Source organism: Fusarium vanettenii (genome assembly GCF_000151355.1).
Source record: "Fusarium vanettenii 77-13-4 chromosome 1 genomic scaffold NECHAsca_1_chr1_3_0, whole genome shotgun sequence".
NCBI lineage: Eukaryota > Fungi > Ascomycota > Sordariomycetes > Hypocreales > Nectriaceae > Fusarium > Fusarium vanettenii.
The window spans coordinates 3,173,135-3,196,453 of NW_003315881.1; the positions used below are offsets into that span (position 1 = coordinate 3,173,135).

At 53.4% G+C, this 23,319-nt stretch overlaps 8 protein-coding genes across 8 annotated transcripts; 4 read left to right on the plus strand and 4 right to left on the minus strand.

Annotated features, from left to right (window-relative positions):
• Window positions 1-1,808: 1,808 nt before the first annotated feature.
• NECHADRAFT_75266 (uncharacterized protein) lies at window positions 1,809-3,341 on the plus strand (the record flags this gene model as incomplete). Its single annotated transcript, XM_003053739.1, has 4 exons — window positions 1,809-2,051; window positions 2,103-2,623; window positions 2,674-2,843; window positions 2,899-3,341. The coding sequence occupies 4 exons, from the start codon at window positions 1,809-1,811 to the stop codon at window positions 3,339-3,341; spliced, it is 1,377 nt and encodes a 458-aa protein (XP_003053785.1).
• Window positions 3,342-5,288: 1,947 nt separating this feature from the next.
• Window positions 5,289-9,107, plus strand: NECHADRAFT_75267 (uncharacterized protein; the record flags this gene model as incomplete). The annotated part of the gene is made up of 3 exons (XM_003053740.1): window positions 5,289-5,331; window positions 5,389-7,223; window positions 7,275-9,107. 3 exons carry the CDS (start codon window positions 5,289-5,291, stop codon window positions 9,105-9,107), a joined length of 3,711 nt encoding a protein of 1,236 aa, XP_003053786.1.
• Window positions 9,108-9,703: 596 nt separating this feature from the next.
• Window positions 9,704-11,580, minus strand: NECHADRAFT_57588 (uncharacterized protein). The gene is made up of 2 exons (XM_003054443.1): window positions 11,241-11,580; window positions 9,704-11,205 (listed from the first exon to the last, which is right to left on the minus strand). Exons 1-2 carry the CDS (start codon window positions 11,482-11,484, stop codon window positions 9,857-9,859), a joined length of 1,593 nt encoding a protein of 530 aa, XP_003054489.1. The 5' UTR covers window positions 11,485-11,580; the 3' UTR covers window positions 9,704-9,856.
• Window positions 11,581-12,349: 769 nt separating this feature from the next.
• On the plus strand, window positions 12,350-13,842 carry ARP2101 (Actin-related protein, ARP4 class; the record flags this gene model as incomplete). Its single annotated transcript, XM_003053741.1, has 2 exons — window positions 12,350-12,404; window positions 12,479-13,842. 2 exons carry the CDS (start codon window positions 12,350-12,352, stop codon window positions 13,840-13,842), a joined length of 1,419 nt encoding a protein of 472 aa, XP_003053787.1.
• A 289-nt stretch (window positions 13,843-14,131) lies between these two features.
• Window positions 14,132-15,027, minus strand: NECHADRAFT_75270 (uncharacterized protein; the record flags this gene model as incomplete). The annotated part of the gene is made up of 2 exons (XM_003054444.1): window positions 14,132-14,174; window positions 14,222-15,027. 2 exons carry the CDS (start codon window positions 15,025-15,027, stop codon window positions 14,132-14,134), a joined length of 849 nt encoding a protein of 282 aa, XP_003054490.1.
• Window positions 15,028-16,315: 1,288 nt separating this feature from the next.
• On the plus strand, window positions 16,316-18,020 carry NECHADRAFT_65819 (uncharacterized protein; the record flags this gene model as incomplete). The annotated part of the gene is made up of 2 exons (XM_003053742.1): window positions 16,316-17,896; window positions 17,952-18,020. Exons 1-2 carry the CDS (start codon window positions 16,457-16,459, stop codon window positions 18,018-18,020), a joined length of 1,509 nt encoding a protein of 502 aa, XP_003053788.1. The 5' UTR covers window positions 16,316-16,456.
• Window positions 18,021-18,211: 191 nt separating this feature from the next.
• On the minus strand, window positions 18,212-19,544 carry NECHADRAFT_57595 (uncharacterized protein). The gene is made up of 4 exons (XM_003054445.1): window positions 19,517-19,544; window positions 19,386-19,448; window positions 19,208-19,326; window positions 18,212-19,153 (listed from the first exon to the last, which is right to left on the minus strand). Exons 1-4 carry the CDS (start codon window positions 19,533-19,535, stop codon window positions 18,386-18,388), a joined length of 969 nt encoding a protein of 322 aa, XP_003054491.1. The 5' UTR covers window positions 19,536-19,544; the 3' UTR covers window positions 18,212-18,385.
• An 839-nt stretch (window positions 19,545-20,383) lies between these two features.
• On the minus strand, window positions 20,384-23,009 carry NECHADRAFT_75273 (uncharacterized protein; the record flags this gene model as incomplete). The annotated part of the gene is made up of 3 exons (XM_003054446.1): window positions 20,384-21,052; window positions 21,105-22,897; window positions 22,970-23,009. The coding sequence occupies 3 exons, from the start codon at window positions 23,007-23,009 to the stop codon at window positions 20,384-20,386; spliced, it is 2,502 nt and encodes an 833-aa protein (XP_003054492.1).
• Between the last annotated feature and the right edge of the window lie 310 nt (window positions 23,010-23,319).

Sequence of the window (23,319 nt, forward strand, 5' to 3'; positions counted from 1 at the left end):
GATAGCCTTGGTCGTCATTTGAACATTTCCCGCCATTCTGATGAATGCGCTTGTTCTGTCTTGTCAACCACCGTCGTTGGCGCCATACTTAGCTGACGGGACTAGCCACGAGACCATCAAGGGTCCAGGGCGGAAACAGGCGGGTCAACGAAGACGGTTAAGTGGTTCAGAGGAGAGACTCGACTTGGGCAAACCTGTGAAGGGTCCTGGGTCCGGTCCTTGGGCTGCTCCGCAGCTAGGGCAAGATTAACACCCATCCCATGGGTCCGTTCATCCCAACCTGAGAACGAATCACAGGATATTCTCTCATGCTCGTCCACCAGAAACGTTGTCAAGAGGCGTTAAATGTCGGCAATTGCAACCATGCGTTGTCACCGCTTCCGACAAGGCGGAACAAACTCTATGGGCGCTCCCGAGTCAAGTGAGACACACGTGGATGTTCATTCCACACTCTGGTTTTGTTTCTCACAGCCTCAACGCTCACGTTTTTACCGGCTGCATCCGGCGAGTGATCCTTTGGACCATGGACGCAAGCAACCTGAGGGATTTGAAGCTTGAAGGATCTGAGGGATTCTCCAGACCCGCCAAGAGTAAGCCTACGTGAGAAGCTGTTGGTCTCGTCGCAAACGTCTTGCCAGAAACCGGGCAGGCGCACAACACAGCATGGCATGGTGAGAATGCCCTCCCAGCCCCTCTCGAGTAAGCCGTCCCGTCGGAAAGGATGCCCAACGCAGGAGGGTTGCCACGTTTCAGCGGCCGGGTTGAGAAAAGTTTGCTCCTGCAGTCTTTAGCTCGAGTGAAGGTGTGTGACTGAGAGCGTGTTCCGACGTGTCCTGCACTATGACACCCTTGTGATGAGCCCAGACCGAGGAGAGGTGAAGGAAGGGATGTCGGGGCAGATCCTCATCGACGCAAGACTCTTGAGTGCAATTTGACAAGACTCGGCTGGGCACACGACCAAGGCTCTTGGCCCGAAACCAGAACCAGGCCATGGCCAGTGAGCCAAGGAAGGGCAAGGCAAGGCGCAGCAAGAAACAACAGTCAGCAGTTTTGGGGCTACGCGCCAAAGAGTGGCTCAACTGGCACTGACAATGATGGTGTTGATTTTTTTAATTGACCGCCTCGGCCAAGTCATCCAGGGCCCTCGATTGGCCAGAGGTTGACGTTTTGGGAATCCTGAAACAATTGGCTCGCACCCACACCACCGAGCCTAGGCCACGAAGTCGTGATGCTTCATGGGGTCCCCCTGGTCCCATTCATGCCAGGTACAAGATCTGTCACTCGGTGCCCTCGCTAGGCCGGGGCCCGAAAAAGCTTGGCAACGACGGCGTCCAACCACATCACGGCAACATTCCCAGGGGGGTCACGACCAGATGGGATGGTGGTGGTGGTCGAGGAGGGCAAATGCGCCGAGCCCTTGGCCAGGCCGCTTCAGAGCTCTTTTAATCTCTCAGCTCAGTAGTCAGGCTCATGCTTCCGTTTCCTCAAGAAGGGGGGGACGGCCACCCTCCCCGGACTCTTTTCTGTTTCCATTCCTTTCAAAGGCCGGGACGAAACATCTTTGTCGTTATCACTCTTTAGCAAGAGACTCACCTCTCACCATCCACTCCTTTGTCTTTGATTCACTCCTTAAGATCGACTGGATCGCTCTTTGGCTTCTATTGTCTGTTTCGAGTCTTGGAGACACCTCATATCTTCTCCTGTCCCAGCCCTGCGGTTTTAAGACTTTGGAAACAAGTCCCACAACTATCGACTGAAACTCCCCAACTATATACCCACACACATATCTGAGGATACAATTTTGAAAGATGAAGTTTACTACACCAGTCCTGCTGGCCTCGGCTGGCGTGGCTTCGGCCTTGACGCAGCAGTGCACAGGCAATGCTCTCAATGAGGGCGGCAACTTCTTCTGCGGCGCCGTCAAGCAGATCCTGTATGAAGGCTTTGCCGGCAGCGGAAGTTACAAGGCCGTCACCAACATGGGAAACAACAAGCAGTGTGATACTGAGGATGTTCCCTACAGTGGTCCTCTTGCGCCACTTGACGAGGGTGTAAGTCACTCTATGCCGTCTATCTTACCAAGCTAAACTCTCAATCTCTAGCTCTCTGTCCACGTCCGTGGCCCCTTTAACCTCAAGGAGTTTGCCGTCTACCACCTCGGCTCTGACAACAAGAAACGTGATGTCGCTCCCTCTCCTCATGTCCACGCCCGCCGCCACGGTCACCAACACTTCCACGAGCAGCGCAAGAAGAAGCGTGCCGAGTGGATCACTGCCACCATTGACGGCCAGGTTGTCTCCTGGGAGAACAACTACTTTGGCCCTGCTACACAGGCTGCCCCTGCCCCTGCTGCTGCCGCTCCTACTCAGGCTGCCCAGGAGCCTGCTGCTCCCAAGGCTGAAGCTGAAAAGGAGGTCGCTCCGGCAAAGAACAGTGCCAAGACCTCGATCAAGGCGCCCGCGACCAACGGCGGCAGCCAATCCAAGCCCAAGAAGACCAAGACTACTGCTGCTACTGGAGGTGCCTGGTCGCGTACCTCTTACTACAACGCCGAGCAGCAAGCTGCCGACAACATTGTCTTTCTCGGCAACTATGGCGGTGATGGCTCTGGAGTCTTTGACGAGTAAGTCAAGTGTTGTATCTTGCGAGTATTCAAACTAATCATGCTATCAGGATTTGGGGCAACTCCCTTTCTTACCTCAACGCCGACGGAAGCGGCGGCTCTTCTTCTCCCAAGGTCCTGAAGGATGTCTATATCCCCTCTAACAAGGAGTTTTCCATCTGGACCGCCGAGAAGTGTGACGAGAGTTGTGGCTACTCCCGAGCCCAGGATGTGGCTTACAGTATGTCGACATCTCACCCCTCACTAGAGCACAATTACTAACAACTTACTCACAGAGGGCTTCTCTGGAGGAAGCAAAATCTTCCTCTTCCACTTCAACATGCCCATGGATGGCGACCGCGGCTTCAACGGCGACATGCCCGCCCTCTGGGCCCTCAACGGCCGCATCCCCCGCACCGGCCAGTATAGCTCCTGCAGCTGCTGGACCACCGGCTGTGGCGAAGCTGATATTTACGAGGTTCTCGCCTCGGGTGACACCAAGTGCAAGTCGACCTTTCACCTCGCCAAGGGCGCCGGCAGCTCCGACTATTTTGACCGTCCTGTCGATAGCTTCATCCGGGTTGCCACCATCTTTGATGAGCGATCCTCGAGCGTTGCTATTAAGAGGGTTCCTGATGACTTTGACTTTTCCGAGTCGCTGACTGAGGATGTTGTTGCTGGCTGGCTTGATGGATTTGCTGTTGGCGGAAAGGGCAGCAGCTTGTTCCAGGTGGCTTAGATGGTATAAAGGAGGGTTGTGTGTTTCATCGCGTGCTGTTTTGACATGATTTTGTGTGTATATATTCTTTTTGTATATATTATGAGGCTATACGAGCAGACATATGCAAATACCACGGCAAGGGCTAATTGTCCTTCAATAACAGTGCACTCTTTTGATAGTATAAGTTGCAAGGAGTTCAGCTCTTAAAGGGGCAGAGGGAGGGCCTCGACCTGATGCCTATTTACCTGACATTGCTACCTGTAGTATGCCAGTCACAGATTGAATAAGCCCAAAGAGGACAGTAAGAAATATGCCCGCGACAACAAGCCAAAATCCCCACCACTGCTGCATGTCACGTCGGTCATGCCACCACTGGAAGAAGCCGGTGGGCTTTGCCTTGCCAAACGCCTCCTCGATGATGGAAAGCTTCTCTTGCCAAAAGTGATAGCGAGCCTTGTCCAGATTTGGTGGGTCGCGGTGCATGATGTTTCTGTCCACGGCGCCTCGTCTGATCTCATCTGCAAGCCAGCTGTTGCAGTCTGGCTTCGTCAGCGGAGCAAGGAGATCGATGGTTGCGAGTGTCTCGTCGATCATGCCGCGCGGAAGAAATGACCTTGACATGATAAATTAGTTGCCAAAATCACAAGTTGCAACCTTCTGGGGTAGAGTCCCACGTTGTTGAAGGCGACTCGCGCATCCGTTTCAATGCCGAGACACAGTGAAAGACGTAGATGACTGAGCCTTTCATTGTCAGATGAAATGCCAGGTTGTTTGTCCACTCTACACGGATACCCGCGATTGTCTTCATATCATGAAAGTTGAGGTATTCCGAGAACTTGCCCCTGGATGTGTTGGTCTGCTCCGTAAAGTGCTTCTGAAGCACATATTGGAGACTGGAATCATCCGGCCATGGCACCGATGTCTGAAGCTGATTCAGGTCGGCCGGCATGACATTTCGGACATTTGACATTAGCCAAAGGCGGACTGCAAGCTCAATCGATATGGATAAGCCTTGGGTGATCATCTGAGGCCTGGCTCTCTGAATAGAGGTCTGAATTTCTGCAAATGTTGCCGTAGGGCTTCCTCTGAGAATATTGATGACAAATATGGCGTCTTGAAAGGTGGAAATAGTATACCGCTGCTCAAACGTCGGGTTGCACTCATGTCGTATGTGGTCGAAATAGGGGTTCAAGTCGGCGATGGTCTCGGTTGCTTGGGCGGCTCCGGGGGGGCCAGGCCACAACTCTTGCACAAATCTCTCTTTTGTTTCTAGAGGCGGTAAACAAGAATTAAAGCATGGTGCAAGAAGTGGGCTCTGTTGCTGTGTTGCCATACTGCCGGGTTTTGGTGTTGCTGCCAACGTCTCCGTTGAAACCAAACAAGGGCGAAGTTGTTTTGTAGTTTTGGTTAAGAGTTAAGAGAACCAAAGGCCATGATGCCCATCTCTCAAATCAAGGCGAACCCACCCATGCCTCACAGTGCTGCATCCCAGCAGCATAGCTTCAGGGCGCCTCGTTATGCTAGTTGGGCGCTTACGACGATCGCCCAACCACATGGAGGCTCTCATGACCAGGCTGTGCGGAGTCAGTTCTCTCTTCCAAGACATTTGCACATGATCACACATGGCCTGAGGGATTTTCAACCTGCTGTTAAGGTGTTCAGGCTTTCAAGTGTAATAAATCTGGCGAGTAAGAGAAGGAAAACGTCCATCACTGCCACGGCGGAGTTGCCACGCACAGCCTGGTAACTTACCAATGAGGTGTATCGTTTTCAGCGAGGCGTTTTCCCAGGCAGAAAAGACCCTTGCCTGAGCTTTGCACTTTGCCAGCGGCCTCCCTCACTGCTCTGGATTGGTTTGGTATCCTACCCTCTTCGCTTCAAAGGGGCTGTGTTCTGACTCTTCATCTTTCTCAACTTCAACCAAATGCTGAGAGTTATAGCCGCTCACAAGCCAATCCCACCCCCATGTCGGCAATGACGACAACAACACAGCTTTCATTGCCGAATAGTATGTCTGCTCTGAAAACCCGCAGTCAAAAAATTCGTCAAAGACTGTTCCAGTTAGGGGAAAAGGAAACCGATCCTGCTTACGTCGACTGTTTCGGCGACCAAGCCCACACCACCGAGAGCAAGAGATTTGGGAAAATCATTCTGTGGAGGATAGTGGGCGAGCTCGCCTGTACGGCAATCAAGATTCAGGACACTCTCTCCAAGCTCATCGCAGAGAACAGAGCAGTGTGGCAGAGTCGTCGGCCTAATGAGGTGAGCCCTTTTGAAGAGCCTCCATATCTCATCCGGTGCTTCCTCATTGGCGCGTCGACATCACACTCGGCCCCGTGTGTCACTATCATCAGCTCGGTTGAGTGGTTCAGCAACTGCTTGAAGGATATTATCCTCAAGGGTAAGATCCTCGCTGCATATCCAGGGTGGCGTTGCTTCAGGCTCCCTATTGATCCTCAGCTGACGGCTCCTGGTCGTCTTCAAATGAGTCTCCCTACCAACGATGATCTGAGTGAATACAGAGTCTTTATTCCCGGCGGCGTACTTCCAGCCTACATCAACGCAACGAGGATCGAAATATGGAAGGGTCAATCATACGTCGGCAGCGCAACCGTCGGTGGGATGGTCACCGTCGGAGATGAGCATCTCGCCTTGACTGTCGCCCATGCAATTTATCCCCAACAGCCGCCGATCCCAGATGCTTTTGAAATCGACGATTCCGAGTTGGACTTTCTTGAATATTACGACGTTGAAGAAGATACCTGCTCGGTGGAGGACCTGCTCGACGCCGACATACCATGGCCCACGGCCGCTGTCTCATCCGACATCACACCATCCTCAACAATAAGAGGCTCAATTGAGTCCCCACCAACTTCTCCGGACCTTTCTAAGGACAAGATTCTTATCGGGCACCTATTGTGTCTTTCTGATATTCAAAGGGGAGGGTTCAGCGAGCCAGGCGCCCTCGACTGGGCTCTGATAAAGATCACAAATGCCGCAATATCGAACAAGAACCAACCCTCACCAATTCTGTGCCACGGTGAGATCGGCACTAACGACCCAGTGAATGCCGTAAAGATACTCACTTCCTCTGCCGCTCTCGATGGGCTCCTCGTGTCGGATGCAGTCTTTGGACTTCCAGGCTTCGGAAGTCCACAGCCTGTAAGGGTGGCCAACGTCGGGACTGTGCAGAAGGGCGACTCCGGATCCTGGGTCATACAGCGCAGTACGCAGAAGCCGGTGGGCATGCTCATTGGATGCTGTCAGCCCTTGAATGAGTCCTATCTCCTCGTGTTAGAGGACATTGTGCAGGACATCGAGGCTCAGACAGGGCTTGCGGCCAAGGTTGCTCCCAGTGATCCTCCAAGTCATGCAGAGCAACTCGACTTCTTCCGGTTCGTTGATGATCACAAGCGCTCTGGCGTGAATGGTCAAGGCGAAGAAGCATGGTACATCTCACATGCCAAGCTCAAGACTTACTGGAAGGGGGTTCGACTTTTGGAGTGCTTGGGCCTTGACCCCAGAGACGAGATCTCGGCGGCCGACGAGATACTGGCTCGATATCTTCGTGTTTTTTCTTGCTTGGTGTACATCGGTGAGCATGACCTCTTGCAGTGGTTTGTGGACCGGAACTTCCATGATGAGTGCCTACCTGCTATCGACCTTCCATCGTGGTTTCCTGGATCCCAGCATGTATGGGAAATGTTCCGGGAGAACCAATGGATGTTCATCCCTCTGCGTTTGAACTCGGACAATACGTTCGATACAAAAGTGCACCCAAACACCATTCTCCCCATTGTCAACCAGCAACCGCTCTCGAAGCCAAATCAAGGAGATTTCTCCTGCTCACACCTGACAAGAGTCCAGCTGGATGAAGATTGCCTCGATGAAGGCTCAAACGTAGGTCAAACTTCGTCTTAACCAGGCTTGCACAATACTAACGATGATTAGCGCACCGTGGTTTTCAAAACGTACGACATCAACAATTACCAAGACCTGCTACCTGACGGAAATCAGACTTGCAAAACATTTGATCTTCAAAGAAGAGGCGCCACCAAGATGACTGCCTGGTCTCGCCCGTGGCAGGCGGAATCGGCACTATTCAGGGCATTAAACGAGCGTGGAGGCTCACGCCACATTGTCAGCCCTGTGGCATCCTTTCAACAAGGCGACAGGTTTTACACCATCTTCGAATGGCACAATGGCGGAAATCTGAGCGACTTCTGGAAGCATTCGAAGCCACCAAAAGAACCTGTCCGTGTTCTTGAATTGTGGGAATCGCTTTTTGATCTGCTGAAGGCTATCGAGAGGCTACACTACTTGCTATTTGGGTCGCTAATGGAGCAGTCTACGATCTGCCATGGCGATTTGAGGCCTGAGAATATACTTGTGTTCCCTCAGGACGCCGGTGGCGTAACGCTCAAGCTGGCGGATTTCGGCCTGTCAAGGTTTCATACAATGCGGCGTGACCGGGCGGTCAAAACCGCCATCTTGGACGTTGAAGTCGATCGGCGTAAGGTGGATATATGGGCTCTAGGTTATGTGTTGACGGAGACTCTTCTCTGGCTTAACGGAGGAGACAAGCTTCGTCAAACACTTAACCGTCAAGCAGTCGTGCAGCAAACATCATTGAGGCACTGTCAAGAAACGTTGGGGAGGGTTGAAAACCTAGATCGTGTTTCCTCGGTTGTTCGAACTTTCATTCGGACCCATATGCTGGTCGACGAGCCCGGGAGTGCAAGGGAGATCTTTCGACGTTTCCATGATGACGTCTTGCCGGTTGCTGACCTTAACGAGGAGGACGCTCTGGAAAGCCTGGAGCAGGTGGCTGACTTACCGGCGGAGCCCATAATGTGGGAAACTCGATCGCAGCGATTATCTGTCGCATCTTCGACGGCTACGACAGTCGAATCGGAGGTGGATTCGGGCTTCTTCAGTGCAACCGTAACCTCGAGTGTAACGAAGCCGACCAGCAGTCATGCTAGCGGAAAACTTCCAGTCAGGCAGGAAAGTTTTGATGACTCGGGTCAATCGTTAACGACCGTCGATGACATCAACCAATGGATCCATGGTGTTCCCAAAACCATCACTTCAAGCAGTATCCTAGGCGGAACCGATAGGGAAACCGAGACAACAAGCCGAGGTGCTAGAGCAAAAGCCAAGATGAAGAATCCACATTGGCGGCCTACGGCCATCTCTCAACGGGTACAGGAGTTGGGAGGCCGTGACTGGATGTTTCTGGTTGACGATTCAGCATCGATGAGGCAGCACTGGGCCGACGTGTCCAAGACTGTCCGAGCCATTGAATGGCTGCTGAGCGACTGCCAAGAAAGCAGCATGGACCTATTTTTCACCTCCGAACCGCTGATGGGATACCAGAGGAAACAGGACGGATTTTTCACCGACATCGTCCGGAGCCAGCAACCCTGGGGCATCTGCGCGATGAAGGACAGCCTCGAGACGGTTTTTGACCGGGTCATAACTGACAGATTGCGTCCCGGAGTCCAGACACATGCCTCGAATCAGCGACCCATGACCATCTATATCCTGACAAACGGCGTTTGGGAGACATCCGGAAAGAAGAAAGGAACGCCCTTGGCTGGGGTAACCAGTGCAATCAAGAGGATCGCCAACGAACTTGAAAATCAGGGAAAGAACAGAAAGTCCCTGGCGATTCAGTTCATCCGGTTCGGCAATGACGAGTCAGGAGGAGGGCGGCTCAAGGACTTGGACGATTGGTGCCATAACCGGCAGCCCCATGAAGGAGGGGACAAGAACATGTAAGCCCTCGATTGCATCGGGTTTCCCCCGAGAGAACACCAGCTAACGACACTTTAGGGACATTGTCGACGTGATGCCGCACGACGCCAGCGTTTGGAAGATGTTGGTGAGAGGGATCGGTGAATCTGCCGAAGAAGCTGTTGGGGAAGAGAAGAAAGAGACTTGATCTGTGGTTTCGTTGGATGTAGGATGCAAGGATGATTGAGCCAAAAAGAAACCCATCCTTTAGGACTCTTTGCTATTTGGATAGAGGCATTTAAACGGGGTCATGTGCCTGTCTTGCCTAAGGAACTAATTCTAGGATACTTGGTCTAACTATGTATTAATCGGACGAGAGAAAGGAGATGATTACTATAGCACCGGATTATTTTATTATAGTTAAATTTCTGTTTATATAAGAAATAGCCTTATGCGCTATTTATAAGCTTCCTTGCAAGTTATATTTATGAGACGTCTTTGAATAGCTAATCAGTCTGCCAGGTCAAGTCGTGATAATAACATCCAAGTCGAGTAACGGGTAGTTCAGGAGGGAGCCAGGGAAACGGGGAGAGATTGGAGAAGTAGGTGTCTCAAGCATACAAGGGAATTAAGCCAACAGCCTCAGCCATCGTCGCTTCATGATAACATCTATGTTGTTTCTATACAACCACCTTTTCTAAGGTCTAGCTATGGCTACAATACTATACAAAGTCCGTCATTCATACATCGTGACCCTTGAAACATCTCTAAATATGATACAATGGCTTCAGGGCTTACGAGTCCTCTTCAGTTTTCTCCTCGCTTGCGGCAGCAGCCTTTTCAGCGGCCGAGAGTCCAACCACGTTTCTCAAAGTGCCAAAGCTCAGGCAGTCGCTAATACGGTTGGCACCAGAGAAGAGCATCACCATACGCTCGACGCCACATCCCCAGCCTCCAGTTGGTGGTAGACCATAGTCGAGAGCCTTCACAAAGCTCTGATCCAAGGGGGCGGCGTCTCCATCTTCGTCCTCAAAAGGTTCATCTAGCGCCTCGAGAGCAGACATCTCACCTTCTTGGGTGTCTGGCGTCTCAATGGCAACGCCACCATCAGCTGTGTTGACGAGGTTTCGGTGGTCGAGCAGCTTCTGCTTCTGAGCTTCAGGATCGTTCTCCTCCTCGTACATGTTGGCAAGCTCACGGCCGCCGATGAATAGCTCTGCGCGAGCAGATACTAGTTGAAATGTGTTTGGGCAGAGGAAGCTCTTTGCCAGGGGTGACATGCAGGCCGGGTGGTTCATGATGAGAATGGGCTCCGTGAACGACATTGGCTCCAAGTACTCGGCGGCTAATCGGTCAAGAAGCTTTGACAAAGAGCTAGGCACCTCACCGGGGACGTCGATACCAGCAAGCTTCAGGACCGCTAGCATCTCTGGCAAGGCATCCTTAGAGGAAAGCTTGGGCAGGCGGAGACCAAGAGCTTCTTCCAATGCAGGAACAAACTCAACACGCTTAAAGGGTCGTTTAAATCGGTTCATGTCGATAGGAGGAAGTGATGTGAGCTTTGTAGAGATGAGGTCCTGGCAGTGTTGGGCCAGACTACACAGGATCTCTTCCGTCTCGTTGATCAAGTCCTCGAGGTTGCTGTAGGCGCTGTAGAACTCACACATGGTGAACTCGGGGTTGTGTGTAGCATCAACTCCCTCATTGCGGAACGCAGGTCCAATCTCAAAGACTCTATCGACGCCTCCAATGACCAGGCGCTTGAGCCACAGCTCGGGAGCGATGCGCAGGGCCAGATCTCTTTCCTTGAACTCGGTAGCCCTGGTGACGAATGGACGGGCAACAGCACCACCGGCATTCTCAGCCAGGATGGGAGTCTGAAACTCCAAGAACCGCTTAGAGTGGAGGTGGTCACGCATGTGCTTGGTGATCTCTGCTCGGAGTCGCAGCACATCAATTGCCTGACGGTTGACCAACATATCAACATGACGATCTTGCATCCTTGTCTTGGGGTCGGTGAGCTTCTCAGGGATCTGCTCCATGGTGGGAGACAACAACTCAGGCAGAGCCTTGGCCTCGATGGTGAGCTCGCCAGCCTTAGTACGGGTGGGTATGCCAACGACAGCTGCCAGACTGTAAGCATCTGGGGATAAACAGAGTGAGCATTTGGGATCCTACATATGTGGTCGCCCACTTCTATCAAATTTCTGAAAAGCGAGAACTTGACCCTCCTCTCCTCCTGGTCCAACAAACACTTTGATCGGTTGATCATGACCTGCAGGCGTTCAAACTCACTCACGATGTCGAGGAAGATGAGGTTCTTCCCGACCACTCGCTTTGATCGAACTCGGCCACAGATGCTGATGTCCTTGGTGTCATCCAGCTCGTTACGGAAGGCCTCGAGAAAGTCTGGCACCGACATGCGCTCGGCACGATGCTCGAGACGTGGGTGGCTTTCGGGGTAGAGAGGGTCCTCGCTCTGTTGCTCCTCCCACAGTTCAGTCCGACGCTGGTGCTTGAAGGGTGAAAGTCCCTCAGCACTCTCCTCGGGCCTGATGACTGACTCCTTCTGACGATGGACAGAAGTAGCCAGGCATCTCCCTTGCGCGACACCTTTCAGACTCCATCCAGCCCTTGTCAATGAATCACCATGGCTAAGCACACGTGGACACCGAGCACTTGCACATGTCGACTGTGAAAGCGTTTGTATTAAAGGCCGGCCGGCCTGGCGAAAGTATCGTACAGACATCATGGCGTCTATCAATTGAGTTAGCATTGCCACTCAATCCAAATGTGAGGCGACAAAAGCGAGGCAATTCGAGGCAAGATCAGTGAATGGCAGATTGTAATCAATCACAGCAAGCTGTGTCAATCGCAGCGGTTCTGAAGCGAGAATGCGAACTCATCATATGCGCAAAGGAAATAATTGTGGCAAAAAGAGGAATTGTTGACTTACAATCATCATGGCAGCATGGAACTCGCGCTCCATGGGTAGAAAAGAGAGAAGCTTTTCTGCGACGATCGGCAAAGAATTTAAGAAGGCCAACGCCCCACCGAGATTAATCCGGGTCGGATAATTTCCAGCCACAGTTCAGCCTCGACCTAGTGTGGCGCGAAAGCTTAGCTGCTGCCAACCACCCGGCCAAGGCTGAAATTTGTTCCTACGCGACATCCATCCAGTCTGACTTGGCCTGGCGCAACTCCACCAAATTCGCGATACTTTGCGCCGGATCATCCAATTGACCTCTGCCATCACCAGATCGATTTCTTCCTGAACCAAGTCAACCATGGCGCAGCAACCCCTTTCCTCGGCGGTGCAGCCCACCGACATCTACGGAGGAGGTACGCGCAGCTCTAGCTCCCCCATGTCGCGTCCGCCCTCCATCAACATCTCCACTAACTTGATCGTCATCTAGATGAGGTTTCCGCTCTCGTCCTCGACCCAGGCTACTGCTACACCCGAGCAGGTTTCGCTGGTGAAGATGTCCCCAAGTCTATCCTGCCTTCGTTTTACGGCCATACCACGAGCGACCCGCCTCGCGACATCTTTGGTGATGAATGCCTCATCCCCCGCGCCGACTTTGAGGTTCGCAACTATATGAACCGGGATAGCGTTGTGGAAGACTGGGATGTTGCAGCGAGGGTGTGGGAGAACATGCTTGTCAAGCGTCTGCAGCCCGAACGACAAACGCCTCCTTCCAAGAACGGCCTGAACGACGACCCCAAGGACCAGGCTCAGGATGGTGAAGGTGATGTCTCCATGGACGACGCAGAGGCCACAGAATCGATCGAGAAGCCTTTGGGAGAGAACCCTCTTTTGATTACAGAGGCGCCGTGGAACACGCCCAAGTCGCGAGAGAAGGCTATCGAGATCATCATGGAGAACTGGGGCTGCCCTGCCTTCTGGCTGAGCCGTACCCCCGTGTTGGCAGCGTTCGCCGCTGGCAAGGCCACCTCACTAGTTATTGACGTGGGCGGCGCCAACACTTCGGTCACTGCGATTCATGATGGCATGGTCCTCAAGCGATCCATCCAGAAGTCGCCCGTCGGTGGTCTCTGGCTCTCATCCCAGATCCGAAACCTTTGGGAGACATCAGAGCCCAAGGTTGACCTGACACCCACCTTCATGATCGAGAACAAGACACCTGTCGATGCCCTGGCACCCCCTTCAGTTCGACTACGCCACTTCCCCTTCCAGATCAACGATTCCTTCCGCGCCTACGAAGAGGAGCGGGTATTGACCGAGTTCAAGGAGTCCGTGGTGGAGGTGTGGCGTGGTCCTGGCCGATACAACGTGCCTGGCAATGAGGAGTATGTCAAGACACAGCCCGGCCGTGTCTTTGAGATGCCCGATGGCTACAACCAGATGTGGCGCGAGCAGCGATTCCGAGTAACTGAGGGCATGTGGGATGAGAACGCTGGTTATCCTATCCCTGAGTCTGAGCGCCTCACCAAGGCTCAGACGATCCCTGAGCTCATCCGCTCAGCTCTGGCTGCAGTTGATGTCGACCTCCGAGGCAACCTCCTCGCCAACGTTGTTGTTACAGGTAGCACAAGCTTGATCAACGGCTTCAATGACCGTTTGAACAACGAGCTGATGGCCATGTACCCCGGCCTCAAGATCAAGATTCACTCGGCAGGTCTGACGAGCGAGCGACGCTTCGGTGCCTGGATCGGCGGCAGCATCCTCGCCAGCTTGGGCACGTTCCACCAGATGTGGATTTCGCGCAAGGAGTACGAGGAGAATGGACCCAACGTGGTCGAGAAGCGATGCAAGTAAGACTCAGGCCTCCTATGGGCGTCCTTCCGGCGTATGGTGTTGGGGAGAAGATGTACATTTTAGTTGAAATCCGAGAATGGGCCTGGCATGGCAAAAGTTTAGTCTAGACGGGCGGGATTCACATATTGATGATACCTAACCCATGACCGAGACTGTGAGATGTGATGTTGATGAATATGTGAAAGAGATATTATATCCAAAGTGAGAGCAAGGGCTAGTACTTCAAGCAGCCGTTTCAGTCTCGTCCGTCTTGTCTCCCGCCTCAAGTTCCCTTTCTACCCTCCTCTGCTTAACCCATGATCCAAGTTGTCCCCAAATACGTTCCTTTTCCGCTGGTGACAACGTAGCAGCCAGTCCGCTTGTGCTGCTCGCAACAAACACTTTAGCCCCTGCCCATTCTCCCTTGATGACACCCATGTTCTCCGTCTCATCTTGCCAGCCATACTTGAAGGCCTTGCCGACAGGCTTACCATGCCTTACGCGCCAGATACTCTCCCAGATGCTCTTGCCAACGACGCAAACAGACTCGGGCCGGTACTTGCGGCACTTTTCGTGAAGAATCTCGACGCCCTCATCCATCTCCTGCTTGCTAAGCTCAGAGCCGTTGCGACTTGGTCGAGCCACGATGTTTGTCAGGCCAAGCGAGTACAGCTCCGGCATCTGACGGTCCTCTGTCGCCTTGCAGGGACGCGGAGTTACACCACTTGAGAACAGGAGCTTCCAGAAGAGGTTTGATGGGTGGGCATAAGCGTGTCCAGTCCGTGCCGTTTGGATCCCCGGGTTCAGGCCGATAAAGAGGACGAGGAGGTTGTCACCTATGGCGTCGGGAAGACCTGGGAGATGGGCGTATGTCGATGGAGGCGCGTAGCCAGCGGGTGCGCGTGCCCGCTTCTTCCTCTGAGGCTTGGCTCCATCGTCTTCTTGGTCATCGTTGTTAATCCTCTTGGAAGCAGCAGTAGAAGTGGACGAGGCTGAGGCTGAGCTGGCGAATCTTGGCGACCTTCTTCTGTCGCCACTGGTTGAATCCGGTTGGTCTGACTTGAATGCGAAGTCGTTGAGCTGCAGCCGTCCTTTGAAAGTTGCCGGTTTAGGAGGCGAGCTGAGAGCTTCCTGTTCCTCGTCTTGGACTTGTTCAACAATAGGCTCTTCTACATCGGCCTCCTTAGTGGCCTTGCGTTTAGCCATCTTGTCCGTCGTTGCAAGTGGAGTTTAAAATGTCGATTAATTACGGTTGAGCGAGGATGTAGAATTTCAACTTGCTGGTGTCTGTAGATATGGGAAATCCCCCTTGACCATATTCATTTTGCCAAAACACGCCGCGGGAAATGAAGAGGCGTCTGCCTGGTTAGCTTGAGAATAGCTTCAAACCTCTCCCACGACCTGCAGACGGACGGGACCAAAGAGAGTGTTCTAGGCCATTCGCCACAGGCAAGTCAGCCTTGGGGACCGTCAGCGGCTCTCAGCTATTTTCAGCGCTCGAGAGAGGCCCCGGCAATTGTCAGCCTCCGCCACAGCCACACCGACATGGGCTCCAAGACAGTGGGGGCTGTGAGACACTGGAGGGCATGAACGAGCCTGGCCCCTGAATCTATCCGAGGGACATGGATGAATACGTGGGCCTTGCCTTGACCGACGATACGAGCCGTGGCATCTGCCGTGAGAGTTATTGTCAAGCTGTTCTTTCGCAGGCCCAACGTTTCGACGCCTGTAACAGAACCCATTGAAGCTGTCTGACACTTCAAAGCTTACTGCGCTTACGCTCCCAACCTCAAACGCCGTCTTCAATCAGCAACCATGACAATAGACGAATAGGAGGTGGCAGCGTAGCGGCATGGGTCGCTATGGCGCTTCTCAGCAAAGGCCGGATGCTTGCATCTTTGCATCAGCATCAGACAAGAGGCAGGATCGATGGGCCCCTTGAGCCGCTACTTCTTACCTCTCAATTGGCCAACGCGGACTGTTGGACACGCAGTTGGCGGGGCAGCTGAGAGGGGCATCAGCGTTGGCGGCGGCGTGGCGGGGAAGGAGCTTCACGTAAGGTGGGTAGGTGGGCAAGGTGACGACGAATGTACCTTCTGTCTTTTATCCATCTTTGAAGAGGTTTTGCTAAGGTTATCACGGCTTTATTCATTGCGGTTGCGAACTTAACTGATGTATATGCTTTATTGAAGCTTGGGTATAAGCTTCAGTTGTGTCACAGCTGTATTATTTCTAGGTATTAAGTTTCTCTGGTGCCCCCGCCAGCCTTTTTGACATTGTACCTTCTACCGGACAAGTAAGGTAAGGTGCAGAAAGAGTCGGGTTCCAGTTGGCAAATCCTAGTAGAACGTCAAGGAAGGTGCGTGCCAGTAAGAGCCAGGTTGGCTTGTGTAAGGGTCTTTCCGAGATCAGATTCGTATTTATCACCTCCTTCCCTTCCTCTGAAGCTTATTCTTCCTCCATTCTTCTCCCCCTCCATTCTCATCAATTCTCATCCTCCACCGTCTTTCGAGCTTCCAGCTTCTTGTCTGTTAGCTCTCAATTGCTCTTCGTTGTTGCTTCATTGCTGCCAAGGTCTTCTTTCTCCTAATTGTCCTCACCGCAACTCTACCAACCTCTCCCACCATCAGTCGCAATGCAGGCCATCAAGCAGGCTCTTCACATTGGCCAGGGCGCTGATGCCCCTCCTGAGCCTACTCCCGAGGCTCTCAACGAGCTCAAGGAGAAGTACACTCAGGCTGGCCAGGAGCAGGTCTTTACCTTCTACGACTCTCTGTCCTCCGCCGAGCGAGGAACCCTCTACCAGCAGCTCTCCGGCTTCGATCCCGCCCACATCAACGAGATCACCAACCGTGCGCTGAACCCTCCCAAGACCAGCGATGAGCCCGATGTCCTCGAGCCTCTCCCCGAATCCGCTACCGCTAGTATCCTCGACTCCAATGCCGATGACATTAACAAGTGGTACGACTCGGGTCTTGACCTCATCTCCCAGGGTCAGGTTGCCGTCGTCCTCATGGCTGGTGGTCAGGGTACCCGACTTGGTAGCTCTGCTCCCAAGGGCTGCTACGATATTGGCCTGCCTTCCCACAAGTCTCTCTTCCAGATCCAGGGCGAGCGAATTGCCAAGGTTCAGGAGCTTGCCGCCAAGAAGGCTGGCAGTGACGCTGCCGTTGTGCCCTGGTACGTCATGACCAGCGGTCCTACCCGTGGTCCCACCGAGAAGTTCTTCCGTGAGAACAACTTCTTTGGCCTGAGCGAGGAGAATGTCAAGATCTTTGAGCAGGGTGTTCTTCCTTGCATCTCCAACGACGGCAAGATCCTCCTTGAGACCAAGGGCAAGGTCGCTGTTGCCCCCGATGGAAACGGTGGTATCTACCAGGCTCTCGTCGTCTCTGGTGTTCTCGATGACATGCGCAAGCGTGGAATCCAGCACATTCACGCCTACTGTGTCGACAACTGCCTTGTCAAGGTCGCCGACCCCGTCTTCATCGGCTTCTCAGCCTCTCTCGACGTCGACATTGCTACCAAGGTCGTCCGCAAGCGCAATGCCACCGAGTCCGTCGGCCTGATTCTCTCCAAGAACGGCAAGCCCGATGTTGTCGAGTACTCCGAGATTGATCAGGCCACTGCTGAGGAGGCCGACCCCAAGCAGCCCGACGTCCTGCGATTCCGCGCTGCCAACATTGTCAACCACTACTACTCCTTCCGCTTCCTCGACTCCATCCCCGAGTGGGCTCACAAGCTTCCCCACCACATCGCCCGCAAGAAGATTCCCGCTGCCGACCTCGAGAGCGGTGAGACCGTCAAGCCCGAGAAGCCTAACGGCATTAAGCTTGAGCAGTTCGTCTTTGACGTGTTCCCTCTGCTGTCTCTCGACAAGTTTGCCTGCTTCGAGGTCAAGCGTGAGGATGAGTTCTCTCCCCTCAAGAACGCCCCCGGCACTGGCGAGGACGACCCCGACACCAGCAAGCGAGATATTATGACCCAGGGCAAGCGCTGGGTTGAGGCCGCTGGCGCCCTTGTTGTTGGCGACAAGGCCGAGGTTGGCGTCGAGGTGTCGCCGCTTATCAGCTACGTAAGTCTACACCCCTTGAGAGGTTACTTTAGAATGCAATGCTAACATGGAACAGGGTGGTGAGGGCCTGGAGAAGGTCTCTGGCACAGAGATTATTGCGCCTGCTGTTCTGGAGCGCGAGTAAGAAGGCAAAAATATGATACCATGACGGCCAGGTTGGATAGCATTATGACGCTGTTGTCCTTGCTTGGCCAAGGGGAAGTAGGCTTGATGGAGAAGCCATGCAAAATAACGAGGGGGGATAATGATAAAATACCGGACACATAGACGCAATCGAGAGCAATGCCTCAAATGACGGGCAATTCTCAGTACATGGACAGTTTGCACACATAACACGCACAAGTGAACACATGTTTTATTGAAATTCGTGACAATTAACTATCAAAGTTTGTATTTACCGCTCCTGCTCTTTGCCTTGGTCCAAGTGTCTATATCTTCAGTTTTTCTAAAATGGCACAAGTCTATGGGAGATTTTAACCATGTGGTTTGCTAGTTGGGTTGGTCCTCGTGCTCAGAAATGAACTTTTCGGCGTCAAGGGCAGCCATGCATCCTGTACCGGCACTGGTGATGGCCTGTCGATATCGCTTGTCCTGAACATCGCCGGCAGCAAAAACGCCCTCGATGCTGGTGTTTGTGGTGCCAGGGATGGTCTGGATGTAGCCATCCTCGTCCATCTTGATCTGACCCTTGACGAGGGAAGTAGCAGGGTCGTGACCGATGGCGTAGAACAGGCCGTTGGCCTCGACGGTCTCCTCCTCGCCGGTAACGTTGTTCTTGACAACAAGGTGGCTCATGAGGCCATCATCGCCACCCTTGATCTCAGTGGCGTGGCTGTTGAAACGCACAGTGACCTTGGGGTGGGCGAGAAGGCGGTTGGCCATGGTACGGCTGGCACGGAGGACGTCGCGGCGGACGAGGACGGTGACATGGCTGGCGTACTTGGTGAGGAAGGTAGCCTCCTCAGCGGCCGAGTCACCACCGCCGATGACGAAGAGGGGCTTGTTTCGGAAGATGGGGACGGCACCGTCGCACACGGCGCAGGCAGAGACACCGTTCTGCCAGTACTTGTCCTCACCGGGGAGGTGGAGTCGACGTGCCGAGGCACCGGTAGCGATGATGACGGCATCGGCGGTGTGAGTCTCTTCGGGGTTGAACTCGGTGGTGTACCTGAAGGGGCGGTTGGAGAGGTCGAGGGTCGCGACGGTGTCGGTAACGATCTCGGTTCCGAAGCGCTCGGATTGCGCCCTCATGTTGTCCTGTAAAGTGGTTAGGCGGTGATGCTTCCGAGGGGTTCAAGAGGGGCATCTTACCATCAACTCTTGTCCCATGATACCCTTGGGGAAACCGGGGAAGTTCTCAACATCGGTGGTGGTGGTCAATTGGCCACCAGCGGCGATGCCATTGGCCATGAAACCCTCATAGAGGACGGCTGTCGCATATAATGTCAGTCGTAGGTCGACGGTGCAGAATTCGAGGGACAAGACTCACGCTTCAACTCGGCTCGTGCCAAGTAGACGGCGGCGGTATGGGCAGCAGGCCCTGAGCCGATAACTGTTCCATCAAGGTCAGCAGCTGTATCCTAGAGGTGTAAGAGGAGGGGCACGGAGTCGATCACGTACTGACAACCTTGCTGTGCATCTTTCTAGCGCCAAACTCGGCTGGGTGTCGTGTGGTCTTTTGTAGAGTAGTCGCGGCGGCGGCAATGGAAAGGCCAGCGCTTGAGCGGAGGGTAACTCGTCGAAAGGCTGAGGAGAACAGTTTGGCGGTGTTTGTGTTGTTGAAAAAAGAGTGGGATGTTGATCTTCTTAAAAAGATGTTAAATGTATGCACAAGCCTTGGAGCTGGAAAAGAGGTGAGGTAGGGGTCGTGGCTGCCTCGTTGGATGGTGTCTATGGTGGGGTATCTTCGTAGTCGGAGAGAGAGGGGCAAATAGAAAAAAAAAAAACGGGCAGGAGCGACTTCGGCGTTTGTGAGAGGCCAGACACCGCGGTACCTTAATGGGGAAGGCGACGCAATGTGATGCAACTGGGGACGGAAACGACGAGGGGACGGCGTTTTTCGGGGGTCGATTTGGAATGAACAATTTGGAATAGAACTGTGAGTCGTGATTGGGGGACAGATTTATAAGCCGAACGCGATTGTGGAGGTTTCGGAATCTGATGGATTGGTTGGTTTCCTTGCTTTATCAATCAGTTGCTCTTTCTATTTGTATTTCATTTTCATTTTCATGCGAGGACCGAAAACCCCGTGCTTGTCACTCTCGGCGATTCGGGAATGTTACTAATAAGCCACCGCCGGCACTTGGTGATGCCGATGGCGAGATGATGATGGTTCCTCATGACAAGGGGTACTCGGACTAGGCTTTTAACATGATTCATCTAGACTTTCGTCATTTCTGCCTGATAATCGTTCCCACGCTGTAACCATTTCCCAGTTTATTACACATTCGTTGAATACAAAGTAAATGTACTCACAACACTTGTCGTCTAACGCTGTCCTTCGTCAGCTCCCACGCTGCCGTCTCGCTTTCCAAACCTCGCGCCCAGTGCTCCAATATCCCTCTTGAAGAACTTGCCAAAGTTGCGAAGGTTCTCGTTAATTGTAGCCTTCTCCAGTCCTGTCTGTCCTGCTGCGCCTCCCATGCCCGTGCTGCTCTGGCTGATATCCCTAGCCGCACTGAGCAACTTCTCGCCTAGTGATCCTGCCTCGAACCGTGGGCTTACTGCCGCTGCCATAGTCGGGTTCATCGAACCCAGAGCACCAGCGCCGACGCTGCTACCCAAGCTTGACGAAGTCATGAGAGGCGCCAGTAACGGTGAGCTGGCCACCAACTTCTCATTAGGCGTGCTGTCTCGGTGAATGCCAAAGAGCTCGATGAGATGTGCGTGGTCTGCTTTGCGAACGCCCTTCAGCTCCAGGATCTTCTTGAAATTGGTGTCGGATCGGTCCGCGATGTGAATCAAATACGCCTGTACCAATCCCTCTGGTGGTGAGGGCCGCACTTGCAATGTCTTGAGCAAGGGGTCAAAGCGGCTCATGCAATGTTGAACTCTCCGTATAAAGCTTGATGGAGGAGCATCTTGTCCAGAGAACGACGCATGGTGTAGCAGCAGCTTCTCAAACGCCTTGGTGAGAACGTACTTATCCAGTAGCATCTAGAAGCCTGTTAGTTGTCATACACCTTGGTCTACTTGATAAGAAACTCACCTGCTCTGCGCCGACTTCAGAGATAGGCCGGCACTGCACAATGCTGCTGAGATAGCCTGTCGCCAGATGCTCCACCAGATTGTCGCAGAGCGCCCTGGCATACTGCTGCTTCGAAACGACAGCGAGAATCTCTGCTGCCTTGCCATCCACATGCTTCACCAACTCTCCCACGTACGAGCTCTGGTCGCCGACACTCTCCATTGTACTCCAGTTGGTGTTCTTCATCTCGCGCCAGACGCCCTCGCAGTCCACCTCCACTGCTCGTACAAGTGCCAGCACAGATGCGCTCGCCACGCCTAGGAAAGCATCCGATTGTGACGATAGGTCTACCTTTGGCACAAGCTCGCTATCAATACGCTTTTTGATGCTCTCCTCAAGCTGGCTGGTGTTGACGTGCCAAAAGTCTGCTGTGTTTAGAACAAGCACCACATCTTCGATCGGGGGGCCTTGGGGGCCTCCTGACTGCAGCCTGTATAGTAGAACTTGCTGTGCATACTCATCCAGGTATTTGGCAAGTGTCTTTGCCAGGTCAAGGAGACGCTCGCTAGTGGATAGCTTGGCGCATTGTGACAGCGTGAGTTTGTAGAAGTGAAATAGCTCGATCGCAGATGTCATGACAGCTTGAGGGGAGAACTCCTCGTCTGGTGGGATGAGCGGCTGGTTGCGGTACTTTGGTATCATGGCCGCAAGCTGCTTGTCCTGCGACTCAACCCATAAGCTCAAGTACGGCTCAAACGCAACAGAGATGAGTCCGTGAAAGCTATGCGTCTTCTCCTCGACTGAGCTAAGCGTATCAATGCTCGCTCTTGACGACGTCGCGAACCGCTTCTCGAGGCTCTGCTCAAAGTCCAGCGTCTCCTGAAGACAGCTCAGAAGTAGGTTGACATCAATCTTGTTGCCGTCAGTTCGCCGCATGCTCCGCTCCAGAATACCTTTAAAATCGTCACGAGTTCCGTCGCAAAACGCTGTCGCCAGCGTCTCGTTAGCCCTCCAGTGAGGAGGAAAGATCATGGCGTGCTCGTCATCGTGTGTCTTCATCATCCGCTTAAACCATGCATATCGTCGTCCGATGTTGTCCAGGCTGCCAGCCTCGTCATTTCCGCGGAAGACCTGTCGGTACTCTCGTAGCTCCGTGTTGACGTACCATGTCATGAGACGAGCCTTGGCCGAGTCCCCAAGAGCATCCATGACCAGACAAGCTTCGGCGAGCGTCCCCCTGCGAGCGCCGACCTCGCTTTTGGTGAATGCCATCTCAAAGTCCTCGCAGACTTGTTCCAGGAGCTCCCGCTGCAGCTCAGCCACGCCTCTACTGAGCGTCGCGATCTGCTCAATGCTCCGGTAACTATTAAAGTGCTTCATGAGCTGAAGTACAGCCTGCAACAGTCCCGCGCACTCTCGATACTGGCGCGTCTTGGCCAGCCCCCTGAGTTGCTCATACGCTGTCGTCAGCATCTGTAGCCGCTTAAGGGCCGTCATGCTCAGCGTCAGGTTGCGCTTTGTGCCATCGAGTCTCTTAATATCGGCCGTCATGGATGTGATGTTTTGCTCCGTCTCGATCGCTCGTGACCGCACCGTCTCTATCTTGCGGAAGAGCTGAGCGAGCTCAGCCTGTGCCGATTGCATGCGCTCCAAACTGGAGTCAGGCCCGTAAGCCTGCTCAGTCTCGAGGGCTGCGATGTCGTTGGACAGCGCATTCTGGTGGCTTTGTAGGGTCTTTGACACTTCGCTAATAGACGATACGGCGGACGGATGTGAAAAGAGGATGTTCAAATGATCTATGGGGTCGTAGTCGACTGTCGCGAAGGCACAGTTAGGCGCGTCCATGGCAAGGAGAGCAAGGGTGGGTAGGTAGGTAGGTAGCTTACCTGCATCCAAGCCTGAGGCTTCCGGCAAATTTCCGTTCATCTTGGCAGTCAATTGAAGGCCCCGTGCAACCCAAAGTCTCCCGTGTCTCAATGAATAGAAGTTGATGGTGTTGCGCTGGGCATGAGGAATCGTCTACAGCTGTTGTTGCTTCTTGCACGTGTTAACTGTCATGATGGATGGTTGAAAAGCGGGTCTTTGATCAACCCACGCGGATGTGGCTGAAGCGCGAGCTCTTTTTACCCCTGAGCGACACAACACCAATATCAAAACGTGGATGAGACCATGGCCATGGCCCTCCACAGGCAGACCAATGCTAAAGAAGAACTATACGAAAATCCAAAATAGGTGA

What these genes read in the sequence shown, in the direction of transcription:
- NECHADRAFT_57595 (XM_003054445.1), bottom strand. An exon ending in GGCACGAGCCGAGTTGAAGC is followed by an intron (nt 19,327 to 19,385) that starts GTGAGTCTTGTC and finishes TATATGCGACAG; the next exon opens with CCGTCCTCTATGAGGGTTTC. An exon ending in TCATGGGACAAGAGTTGATG is followed by an intron (nt 19,154 to 19,207) that starts GTAAGATGCCCC and finishes ACCACTTTACAG; the next exon opens with GACAACATGAGGGCGCAATC.
- NECHADRAFT_57588 (XM_003054443.1), bottom strand. Translation starts at nt 11,484, where the DNA reads ATGTCGGTGCCAGACTTTCTCGAGGCCTTCCGTAACGAGCTGGATGAC. An exon ending in AGAAGTGGGCGACCACATAT is followed by an intron (nt 11,206 to 11,240) that starts GTAGGATCCCAA and finishes GTTTATCCCCAG; the next exon opens with ATGCTTACAGTCTGGCAGCT.